The 13,267-nt window shown below is 38.0% G+C and overlaps 1 protein-coding gene across 1 annotated transcript in view; it reads left to right on the plus strand.

The window, feature by feature from the left end:
* DNAH8 (dynein axonemal heavy chain 8) overlaps positions 1–13,267 on the plus strand; it is a 353,446-nt gene that overhangs the window by 52,362 nt on the left and 287,817 nt on the right. Inside the window, exons 12-14 of the mRNA XM_032253336.1 lie at positions 4,259–4,405; positions 9,332–9,529; positions 11,971–12,047. Coding sequence (XP_032109227.1) covers positions 4,259–4,405; positions 9,332–9,529; positions 11,971–12,047 — 422 coding nt within the window. The remainder of the gene's footprint in view (positions 1–4,258; positions 4,406–9,331; positions 9,530–11,970; positions 12,048–13,267) is intronic.

The raw sequence follows: 13,267 nt of genomic DNA on the forward strand, positions 1-13,267 counted from the left end.
AATGGAATATTAATCAGTCTTTACAAAGAAGGAAATATTGTCATTTTTGACAACGTGGCTGTACTTTATTTCATTATGCTAAGTGAAATAAGCCAGAAACAGAAAGCCAAATACTGCATTTTAAAACTTACATGTGGAATCTAAAAAAGTCAAATTCTTAGAAGCAGAGAGTAGAATGGTGGTTACCAGGGCTGGGCAGGGATGGCACAATGATGAGATGTTGGTGAAAGAGTACAAATTTTCAGTTAGGCAGGATAAATAAATTCTGGAGATCTAGTGTACTGTATGGTAACTATAATTCACAGTACTGTTTTGTTTTTGTTTTTTGAGACAAGGTCTGCCTCTATTTCCCAGGCTGGAGTGCAGTGATGCCATCTCAGCTCAATGCAACCTCCACCTCCTGGGCTCAAGCCATCCTCCCACCTCCGCCTCCCTAGTAGCTGAGACTACAGGCATGCACCATGTATTGTATACTTGACATTTGCTAAGACAGTAGATCTTAAGTGTTCTCACACCCTCCACTCCACAAAGTAACTATGTGAGCTGAGGATATGCTAGTTAGCTTGATTTTGGTAAATATTTCACAATGTATACATCTTTCAAAACATCATGTTGTGTACCTTAAATATATGCAATTTTTTTTGTCAATTATGCCTCAATAAAGCTGGAAAAAAATAAACTGGAAATACTGAACAAAAAGCAAGTCTGATAGAACTCATCTGTTATTCGTGTAGAGTTGATGTATTCTTTGTGAGAAGATTTTTAATTTCTTGCTTCTCTTTTTTTATAATTAAACATTTTTAATTATGATAAAAATAGCATAAAATTTACCATTTAAACCATACAGTTCAGTAGCATTAAATACATTCACATTGTTTTGCAGCCATCACTGCTGTCCATTTCAGAACTTTTTCATCATTCTAAACTGAAACTCTGTAGCCATTAAATAATTTCCTAAACTCAGGCTTGGCGAGATGGCTTATACCTGTAATTCCAACACTTTGGAAGGCTGAGGTGGGCAGGATCACCTGAGGTTAGGAGTTCGAGACCAGCCTGGGCCACATGGTGAAATCCTGTCTTTACTAAAAATACAAATATTAGCTGGGTGTGGTGGTGGGTGCCTGTAGTCCCAGCTACTCAGGAGGCTGAGGCAGGAGAATCGCTTGAACCTGGGAGGCAGAGGTTGCAGGGAGCCGAGATTACATCATTGCACTCCAGCCTGGGCGACAAAGAGCAAAACTCTGTCTCAGGAAAAAAAAAAAAAATTCCTCAAACTCTCTGCCCCAGCCCCTAGTGACTTGTATTGATTGTCTTTATGAATTTGCCTAAGTACCTCATATAGGTGGAATTAAACAATATTTGTTCTTTTTTGTCTGGTTTATTTCACTTAGCATAATATTTTCATCTGTGTTGTAGCATGCATCAGAATTTCATTCCCTTTCATGGCTGAGTAATATTCCATTGTTTGCATAGCCCATATATTTTTATCCATTCCTCTGCTGATGCACATTTGGTTTGTTACTACCTTTTGGCTATTGTGAATAATGTGGCTATGAACACTGGTGGGTAAATATCTGTTTGAGTCCCTGCTTTCAATTCTGCTGGGTGTATACCTAGAAGGGAAACTTTTGGATCGTATGGTAATTCTGTTTAACTTTTTGAGTTCCTGCCAAACAGTTTACCACAGTGGCTGTACCATTTTACATTTCTTTGTTTCCTTGCCAACACTTTTTATTTTCTATCATTTTGACAAAAGCCATCCTAATGTGTATGGAGGGAAGTGATGTCTCATTGTTGTTTTGATTTTCATTTCTCTAGTGGCTAGGGATGGCTGAGCATCATTTCATATACTTATTGGCCCTTTGTATACCTCTGGAAAAATATTTACTCAGGTCCTTTATCCATTTTGAATTTTTTTTTGTTATTAAGTTGTAGGATTTCTTTATATATTCTGGATATGAATTCATTACCATATATCTGCTTTGCATATATACTCCTGTTTATTTATTTTGCTTGTTTGTTTTGAGACCAAGTCTCACTCTGTCACCCAGGCTCTAGTGCAGTAGCATGATCAAGCTCACTGCATGCTTGACATCCTGGGGTCAAGAGATCCTCCACCTCTGCCTCCTAAGTAGCTGGGACCACAGGTGCATGCCACCACACCCAAGTAATTTTTGCATTTTTGTAGAGACAAGGTTTTGCTGTGCTGCTCAGGTGGTTCCAAACTTCTGAGCTTAAGCAATCATCCTGCCTTGACCTCCCAAAGTTTTGGGATTACAGTCATAAGCCACCACACCTAGCCTGTTTATTTAAAAAAACTATTTGACTATACTTTCTTTTTCTTCGACTCAGTTTTTTTAAGTTGATATTCTTGGGGAATTTCCCCAATTTTTCTAAAATTTGTAATTTATTGACTAAATATTCATAATATTCTCTTGCTAACCTTTGCCTTACTATATAACATGTCCCCTTATTTATGAATATTATTTATCTTCTTTCTGTTTTCCTAATCATTCTTGCTCCCCTCATTCCCAGAGTCAAAACAACTTGTTCTGAATGAGTCTCTTATGTCTGTTGTTTTTATTATTACTTGCAGGATTCCATGTTTTCCTCTAGAGTTTCTCTTGTTACTTTTGGAAATAGGAGTCAGAAATTACCCCAGATTTGCCAATTGTCAGGAACCATCACTGTTTACATAGAATTTAGCAATGTAGTCTCATGATTCTTTTAAGATCCTCAAGATTACTAGCCATTTACTGACTGAATTAGAAATGGAAGCTTGGTTTTCTGAATTCTAGTTCAATGTTTTTATTACATCTGAAATGTTTTCAGAAAACGTTCAGTGTATACTTTCTAGGAATAGTTTTTGGATGAGTTGGAGGAAACAATGAGAATTGTTATTCAGAATCTTATCTGAGAACAACTGTTATTCAGAGCCAACTCATTTTTGTTGAATGAGTGAAAAATAATCAGGGCCCACAAAGAGAGCAATTATAATTGTTTTGTAGAGGAGGGAATGAGACCGGTTATTCTCAAATCTGAATATTTATAGGAATTACTATAGGAGAAAAAACATAGATTTCTGGGTCCCACTTGCAGAAATTCTGATTTTGTGGCTACGGTGGGCAGAATAATGGTCCCCAAAGATGTCTGTGTGCTTATCCTTAGAACCTATCCATAGGTTACATATGGCAAGGGGTAATTAAGGTTGCAGATGGAATGAAAGTGCTGATCAGCTGATATGGGAATTACCCAAGTGAGCCCAATGTTTAAGTCTCCTTATATGGGCAAGAGAGAGACAGAAGAGTCAGAACCATTTGACTGGCTATTGATTGATGGTTTCAAAAAAGTTTAACATTAAAAAAAAGATTTGGTGTTTAGGAAATGTTAGCTTGACATGATAGTTAATTCCTACTGTGCCCAGTAACTATATTCTCTTTTTAAATTCTATTACATTCATAAACCAGACCAGTATAGTACATCTGTAGTCAAATATTTGGATTTCAGCAATGTACTCATCAAAGAATTCAGGATCTTCTTTTGGCAAAATGATTGTCAGATGATAGCTCTGTATGACAGAAACTTCATATTCTATACACCTGTGCATAAAGAATGCTGATTCAAAGATGGATGCAAACCGAACAGAGGTGTCTTGATAGATTATTTCTGGACCTCTTGGGAGTTCTAATTAGTCATGAAAATGTAAAAACAAATAGTAGGCCAAGCGTGGTGGCTCACGCCTGTAATCCCAGCACTTTGGGAGGCCAAGGCGGGCAGATCACAAGGTCAGGAGATCAAGCCCATACTGCCCAACATGGTGAAATTCCTTCGCTACTAAAAATACAGAAAATTAGATGGGCGTGGCGGCGTACGTCTGTAGTCCCAGCTACTGGGGAGGCTGAGGAAGGAGAATCGCTTGAACACGGGAGGCGGAGGTTGCAATGAGCTGAGACCATGCTACTGCACTCCAGCCTGGGTGACAGACCGAGACTCCATCTCAAAAAAAACAAAGCAAAACAAAACAAAATAAAACAAAACAGTATATGGTATGCTTTGATGTAGGATAAGATTTAAAGGAAAACAGAGAGGATGAAGAAAAGTGAGGTTAAAATGAGGATGAAAATACGTTATAAATTTAAAAAAACTGTACAGATTTTCACAGTTTGATCAGTTCTGTGTAATGGTAGAGTTTTTGAATTTTCAATTCCTGAACAAATGTCTCACCTTTTTGTCCCTGCTTCTTTTACTTTTCTCATAGGACTGCATTTTTCTGTTTAAGGAATATCAGACATCTTTTCACAAAACAAGGAGACAGATTTTAGACTCCTCAGGGGAAAAATCTTTTGAAGTTTCAGAAATGTATATATTTGGAAAATTTGAAGCTTTTTGTAAAAGACTGGAGAAGGTAAGCATTATGCAGTCATAGTACCCTACTCCACACCACACCGTTTCGGTGTTTTTGTACTTTATATAGTACCACTGAGAATTATTGTTCCCGATCTCTTGTCTCACTATTGTTATGAGTCATCTAAATTACTCACAGATCACTGCATTTTATTATAACTAATTTTTTACATTCCTGGTTACTGCCTTCTGCCAGTAACACAAAAGGTATGGCCAACTTTCACGTCTCTTAAGACCTCAATTTACCTCTACCTATGGAACTTGAACTTAAAAGGCTCTGCTCTTAACCATTATATTAGGCTGAGAAAAAGTATGAGATGAAATACTGCAATGCCTGGTAGAACTCAGTAGTTGTAGAATATCTGGATGTATAAGCACATCCTCTTTCTGAGACAGTGTATGTGGTGTATATATAAATATCGTGTGGGTGATAGCTTTGTTGGACAGACGTGGGTTTGATTCCTTTATTAGGACTGGTTGGGAAGGAGTGATTTTTTTTTGGGGAGATAGGCCCAGCCCATACCGGAGACTTCTTGGAGTCATCCTTTGACAAGTCTATAAAGATATCATCTAGGTATTCCTCCCCCAACTTCGTCAGTTCCTTGGATCCTGCTAGTATTTAGAATCTTGTTCATCATTTGTTGAAAAGTAGTGCAGGGCATTACATAGGTTGAAGAGCATTTCCTAGACATGTTTGGAAGCCTGTTTTTATTAGTAACTTTCTGGTCCAGCCAGGACAGGAAAGTATGGGTAATAAAGAGAACCAAGTTGCTGACTGGAGTTCTTCATACATACTTCTTTGGTGCTGTTTTTTTTTTAATTTGTTTCTTTAACAGCTTTACTGAGACATAATCCACATACTATACTATTTACCCACTTAAAGTGTACAAGTCAGTATTTCCTAGTATATTCACAGGGCTGTGCAATCCCTACCACAATCTAATTTTAGAACATTTTCATTCCCACTAAAAGAAACCCTACGCCCATTAGCAGTCACACCCCATTCTCTCCTCTCCCCAGTTTTAAACAACCACTGATCTACTTTATGTCTCTATAGATGTGCTTATTCTGGACACTTTATATAAACGGAATCATACAATATGTGGTCTTTTGTGGCTACTTTCACTTAGCATAATGTTTTCAAAGCTCATCTATGTTATACCATTTTTCAGAACTTCATTCCATTCATCATTGGATAATATTCCATTGCATGGATACTATCACAGTTTATTTTTCTACTCGTCAGTTGATGGACATTAGGATTGTTTCCTCTTTTTGGATATTATGAATAATGTTGCAATGAACGTTTGTGTACAAGAGTTTGTGTGGGCATATGTTGTCATTTCTCTTGGGTATATATGCAGCAGAATTGCTGGGTCATATGGCAACTCCATGTTTAACTTTTTGATGATAACCCTATTTATCAGAGTAGCTACATCATTTTACATTCGAATCAGCAAAATATGAGGTTTATGATTTCTTCACATACTTGCCAACACTTGTTATTACCTGTCGTTTTGAATTTAGCCATACTACTGGGTGTGAAGTGGTATCTCGTTAAGGTTTTGATTTGCATTTCCCTGATGGCTAATGATGTGGAGCATCTTTTCATGAGCTATTGCCCATTTGTATATCTTCTTTGAAAAAACATCTATTCAAATTCTTTGTATAGATTTAACTGAGTTATTTGTCTTTTTGTTGTTGAGTTGTAGGAGTTCTTTATATATTCTGGGTATGACTTCCTTATTAGATATCTGATTTATGAGTATTTTCTCTTATTTTTGGGTTATCTTTTCCCTTTCTTTATGGTGTCCTTTGAAGTACAATGGTTTTAAATTTTAATGAAGTTCAATTTATCACATTTTTATTTTGTTTTCCTGTGTTTCTGATGTCGTATCTAAAAAATTATTGTATGGGGCTGTTTTACGAGCAATAGATTTTTTTTTAACATTTTATTTTTATTTTTTAAATTAAAAAAATTGAGATGAGGTCTTGTTGTATTACTCAGGCTGGTGTTTAGTGGCATGATCATAGCTCACTGTAGCCGTGAACTCCTCAGCCCCCTGAGTAACTGGGACTACAGGCATGTACCACCAGGCCTGGCTAATTAAACTTTTTTTTTTTTTTTTTCTGGAAGAGATGGGGTCTTGCTATGTTGATGAGCTGGTCTTGAACTCCTGGCCTCAAGCAATCCTCCTGCTTTGACTTCCCAAAGTGCTGGAATTACAGGCATGAGCCACTGTGCTCAGCCAATAGGGATTTTTTTGGGGGGTCAAATGTTTAATTAGAAGGCTATTAGCACAAGTCAAATTAATAAATAGGCCACATTGGTCAGGACAAAGATGCTTAATGTTCTGACTCCACTAGAGCATAGATCTGGAGGTGGGTCTCAGTTACCCTTATTTTCTAGGAGCCAGAACCCTTGCCAACTTGGGTGCCATTTTGAAATTGGTAGTTTCAGGACTAAACTTTAGTGGTTACCTTGTTAGTGGTAAAGATCTTTGGGGGTGAGTCTAATGCTGAGTAGAACGGTCATCCATCTGTGAAATAGCAGCCCAGGAATTTCTCTGACCCTAGAGGAAGTGGACTGTAGTGACCAGCTGCATTAGCTGCACCCACTCTGGTCTCTGGAGAAGCCCTGCCTTTGGTTTGAAGAATACAATTTAAGCCACAAATATTTGGCAACCAGAGCTAAGATAGCACCCCCTAGAGGCCTTACCTGAAGTGCAGCCTGATTATTACTAGGTTATCTCAAGTCCTCTGTACTAAGAACCCCTTGATCTACTGGCATCTATTTCATTGGATAATTGATGCGTATTGGTGTCCAGGCTCTCGAAGGTGGGGCTGTCAAACTTAACACTGAAGTATGTCTGGGATTTTATATAATCCACAAGAGGTGGTTACTGAGCTGCCTATTTGGGCTTCCTCTGATGAATGGGGTACAGAAGGGGCCACTGTTTGACTACCCTTGTGAACTCTTACATAGATGAAGAGGAGAGCCAGAAGGGTGCACTACGTCACAGCCTATTATGGAAAGCTGAGATTCAAAGTCGGCATGACCAAGTGACAAAGTCAAAGGGCAGACAAGGCTGAGGTTGGGGTTGGAGAGCTGAGATTTCAGAGTTAGACGGACACGTTGGGGTCCTTTGAGGAGTAAGTGAAGAAGGTTCTAGTGTGCCAGTGTTAGGATGCCTGAAACACACCTTTTTATGGTAGGTAGAGACTTGATGGTGCATTGAGTCCTAAAGAGCCAGAATTAAATGTGTGCAATACTCTTTGCTTCTTCCTCTTCCTGCCATGTAAATTTTGGTGAATATTGGTGTTTCCAAGAGCCCTACCTTCAGTTTTGTTTTCTTCTCATTCTGAACATTTGTGGGAGAGAAGAGAAAAGGTGGAGAGCTGTTATTGCTGGGGGAGATTTGAGGATCTGGAGCAAATAGATGAGGTAGGGTCTTCACTTATGGTGACGCTGAGATGAGGGATCACAGCAAGTCAAGAACTGGAAAGGGTACAAGGTTAGTGAGCCGGAGGAGAGACTATAAATTGGTGGTAAACTGAGGGATTGAAAATTGATAGAGATATTGAAAGATCCAGGGCCAGCGAACTAGCAGGAGCATGGTCTTTGTTGATTCCCACAACTGGCTTTATGTTGCTCTATGTGTTATGGGGGTAGAGGATACACTGGCTAAGTTTGAAGGGCAAGCATGAGACTGACCACCATGTCTGCCTCAGATGACCCCTCATCCAACCCATCAACAAAATAGAGGACGTGCTAGTGACAGGAATTTTGTCCTAGTCTCTGGCTGTTGGAGCCAGGTGGTAGAGTAGTGAGTTAAGGGGTAAAGGAAACAGTCGTAGCAGGTTAGAACCACAGAGCAAGCCAACAGTAGTTTGCTTTTGCCCTTAAAAGTAGGTGAGTGGAGCATATGTGTTAGGAGGAGACCCAGATCGTTCCTGTGTTTATATAGAGCATGAGCAGCATGCTGTAAATCCCAGGGGCTCATATTTCCTTTAGGTTTAGAGTGGCTTCTAGGATGATAATAGTTTTTGGAAGTATATGGAAATAGTGGAGTAAGAGCAACAGTTGCTTTCAAAATAGTTCTTCTGGGTTGCCATACACAGGGATTGATGGGAATTCTGCTGGCTGTGTAGGTGGATTTGTAGTGTCATCTTCACGACGGTATGTGTGGTATTTGGAAGATTCTCTGAAAACATGTTTGTTCCCTTTCTGGCCACTGGACAAAGGGGTCAGCACTGGAGAGCCCTGAGTATTGTTCTCTGGAGCAGAAGTGAAAATGGGGACTCACTGATGAAGATTAAGGAAGGAGTAGCCTGTGGACAGGAGTTTTTTATTTGTTTGTTTTGGTGAAGTAAGTGGTAGGTTGCTGAAATAAAGTCCATTGTGAGGGTTTCCCAGGTCTCTCTAGGGGTCAGGAATAATTGCTGCCATTATTCAGGCTTCTTGGTCTAGGCTTTTACCTGAACACAGGTGTCAAAGAGGGAACACAAATGGATATATGCTAATGTTAGTTATCAGAACTATAGTGAGTGCCAAAAAGAATGGTAGAGCTGTTGAGTCCAGTAATCCAGTGAAATGATTTTCAGAAAATCCTCAAGAGACCACAGGATGAAGCTATTTCATCAAGTTCCCTACTACCCTTGAAAGACAAGGTGATTAAACTGAAAAAGGTGATGAACTTCCTCTGGATATGATAGAACTTAGTCTAAGAGTAATAATGATGGATGACAGAGATTTGTTTTCTGTTTTATCTCCTCTGTTTGGTTTTAGCTAAATTATTCTAGGTCCTGTTTAATGGTTTGTGTTTTAAATCAATGATTCATTAAGAACTTATTTCTTAGGAAGAAGTAAGTAGGAAGTTTCCTACTGTTTCATTTAAAAAGACAAAATAACATTTCTCTTTTTAAGATTACAGAAATGATAACTGTTGTGCAAACATATTCATCCTTGAGTAATTCTACCATAGAAGGAATAGATATTATGGCAATAAAATTCCGAAATATATACCAAGGGGTTAAGAAAAAGCAATATGACATTCTGGATCCAAGAAGGACAGAATTTGACACAGATTTCTTAGATTTCATGACAAAAATCAATGGTTTAGAGGTAAGTAATTATACCTGCTTTTACTTAGTAAAACTGAAAAGTAGTCAGTAGTAAATATTCACATATAGTGTTTCTATATTTACTATTTAAGTGCCTCTTTCACATTGATCAAACATATTTGCAATGTGAGTAACTTTTAAACTACTCCACTAAAGGTTTTTTTTTTTTTTTAATGAATAATGGGGTATCCATTAAAAGATATCCAATAAAGGACATCAGAGAATAACTAGAAGCCCAAAGGGCTTTTATAGGTAGGATTCTTTTTTCTTTTTGCTTCTTTCTCTTTTTTTTTTGAGACAGAGTCTCACTATGTTGCCCAGGCTGGAGTGGTGCAATGGAGCGATCTCGGCTCACTGCCACCTCCACCTCCCGAGTTCAAGTGATTCTTCTGCCTCAGCATCCCAAGTAACTGGGATTACAGGTGCCCACCACCGCACCTAGCTGATTTTTGTATTTTAGTAGAGATGGGATTTCACCATGTTGGCCAGGCTTGTCTTGAACTCCTAACCTCAGGCGATCCACCTACCTCAGCCTCCCAAAGTGCTGGGATTATAGGCTTGAGCCACTGAGCCGGCCTCATTTTTAATTTATATTAAAATTTGTATTCGATTTTTGTTGTGCCAGGGAGCCAATATCATTTTTCCAGCTCAAGAGAGAATTTGTAAATGTTATTCTTTATCAAGTGTGAAGAGATTTGAGAACAGATTAGGAAAATGGGTCACTCTCCCTGTGGCTCTATACTTTATGCTTGCATTCTTCCTGCAGTTACAGAGGGCAGCTCTGAAGAGACACCCAGATCCTGTGTGCCGTAGATTAAGGAACACAAGAGGGATGAAGGGTAGTCAGAAAGCATGTCAGATGAGACTGCAAGAAGTTTTTCTCTCACCTTTTGGGCTATATGACCTCAGTTACTCTCTACTGTTAACTGAAACTACTGTTAACCTATGTTTAGCCCAAGTGAATGGTCTCCTCTTTGCTGCAGAATTTCCTGGAGACACAAGCAGGGATATGAATATACTCTGTTCGCTTTTTGAGTCTGACATCCTTGCCATAAAAGTGAGGAAAATCAGATGTTTTTCTCATGTATTTAAAAAATTCTTTAAAAACGACATTATATGTTACCTGGGCAGTATAAATGCCTAAGAAATATCCTCAAATTCTACCACTGTAACGATAACACGTTTTGTTTTTTGGCATAGATTTCCTTTCAGTTTTTGAAACTTAGATTCTCTGATACTAAGATATATTTTAGTTATTACTTTTAGTGTTTGGCTGGTTAGGTAGGGTGGAGTTTGCTTCCAAAATGCTTTGAAAATTAAATCTTTATGGCAATGGAAATTTATGAAAAACTTGCTATCTATTAAATTATTTTTATGATTTATTAAGAAAGATTATATGTTATTCAGGCTTTATTTTAGATACAAATTTTAGCTTTTAGTAAATTTAGAGCAATATTAACCTTTTAATAGTTAAATAATTTACTTTAGGCATTAGTGTTTTAATTTTCCTTCCTTTTCCAATATTTGATTTATGGGTGTGGTGTATATTAGTAGTAGACCATACCAATATGAGCTACACATATAAATAATTTGCAAAGAATGATTTAGTTCCATCTTTTGGGTACCAGGAGTTTGGAGTTCACTGCTAGGGATGGTGGGAATATTTATTTATTTTCATTTTTATAGCGAATGGGGTCTTGCTATGTTGCCCAGGCTGGTCTTGATCTCCTGGCCCCAAGCGATCCTCCCATCTTGTCCCTCAAAAGTGCTGAGACTACAGGCATGAACCACCACTCCCAGCTAGTGGTGGGACTCTTGAAAGAACATTTTCTACTTCTCTACCTCCTTAATAGCAGCACAGAGATTTCTGAGAGCAGCAGTGTTAGAAAATGACACCTGCTCACCCTGGTGTCTACAGTGTCATTACACTACTCTACCAGGCGTTCTATATATCCCCAAAGAAAAATGCCCGTAAGGGACCTTCACTCCTTTCATAAATTCTCTAGATCAGAAATATCCAATTGATAATGAACTGCAAAGGGAAACCACATATGTCACTTTAATTTTTCTAGTAGCCACATGAATAAAAGTAAAAAGAAGCAGGTGAAATTAAATTTTAATAAGGACTCTATTCAACCCACTATATTAAATATTTTAACATGTCATTAATATAAAATCATTAATGAGATATATTGCATTCTCTTTTTTGTACTAAGTCTTTGAAATCTGGCATGATTTTACATTTACAGACATCTTGCTTCTAAGTAGTGACATTTCAGGTGGCCGAAGGCCATCATACTGGACAATGAAGCTCTCGATGGGTAGATGGTGGATGTGTTTGAAGCTTGAGGCTATCTTAATTCTGTAGGAAAGTCATTAATTGTTGTTAAAAAAAATCTGTTTAAGACCAAAAATCATTTTAATATTAATATTTCATTTTAGGTACAAATACAGGCATTTATGAACAGTACTTTTGGGAAAATCTTATCTTCTCAGCAAGCTCTTCAGCTGCTTCAAAGGTATTCATAACACTTTAAACAGTGTAGTTTCTAGGTGGGATAACTTTAAGTCTGAAAATACAATTTCAAATTAAGATGTTGGAAATCTCTCCTACATAAACTTTAAAACCTACAAACAGAAACCTTTCAATTATCACTAAATAGACTGATAAAAATTTGAAATAAAGAATGATATGTTTTAATTGCATTTTTTTTTTTTGGTAGCCGAAAGTCTTTTGGTAAGAAAATGAAATTATTTCGTTTCCCCTCCCTGCCCCCAGCCATGTAATATGTTTGCGGTTAATTTTATAGGTATTCTTGGAAAGGGAACAAATAATGTTTACTTCTACATGCTGAAAGAATTTCTAAAAGTGAGATTATCTAAGAGTAATAGATAACAAAACTTTCTATTTTCCCTCCTGAGGGCTCCCACACCTTAAAAAAATTGTGTATATTTAAGGTGTACGACATGATATTTTTATATATGTAGTGAAATGGTTACTACAACCAATTCAAATAACACATTCATCATCTCATCCAGTTATCTTTCCCCCACATTTTTTGTGGTATGATCACCTGGAATCTACCCTCCTTTAGCTTCTTTCCCCTCTATGCTAACAGCACTACTCTCTCCAAGGGTGGGGAATCCCAGATCAGAGGGCTGAGCTGGACTAGAAGCCTTTCCCTTTCAGCACTGAGAGGGGTCAAGACCCGTGTCAGGGACACTGGTGGAACTCTTCCCTGAGAGCCAGCAGAACTGGGTTTGGGTCTGGCTTTGCATAATTCCACGACTGTAATGATGGAGACCTGGTAAGATCTTTGTAAATAAAGTCAAAACAGAAATAACTTGATATTGACATGTGACAGTACTGCATAGATGGCAGGTACCATTTTCTTGGCGACTTCTGGCTCTGGCTCTCTCTCTCTCTCTCTCTCTCTCTGTCTCTTTCTGTCTTTGTCTCTCTCTTTTTACCTGTAGCATGCTGGTTTCCACTGATTTTATTACCTGAATGTTGCAGTTTTTAGTATTTCCTGTGTGTCATTCAGTCTCTGAGTGGAAGTGACATTTGGCTGACAAAGTCGTAATTATGATTATGGCTATTTGGAATTATGTGAGCATTATCACTGGCAGAGGGACAGTCAATGTATTCTCTTCCATCTTCACTAGGTTATCTCCTCACTCATCTTGTAATCTGTTTGTCATTTTCTCAGGGTGTCTTATTTGAATCCCCAGATTTGTC

Source organism: Sapajus apella, unplaced genomic scaffold (assembly GCF_009761245.1).
Source record: "Sapajus apella isolate SASKATOON/1434 unplaced genomic scaffold, GSC_monkey_1.0 scaffold83, whole genome shotgun sequence".
Taxonomy (NCBI): Eukaryota; Metazoa; Chordata; class Mammalia; order Primates; family Cebidae; genus Sapajus; species Sapajus apella.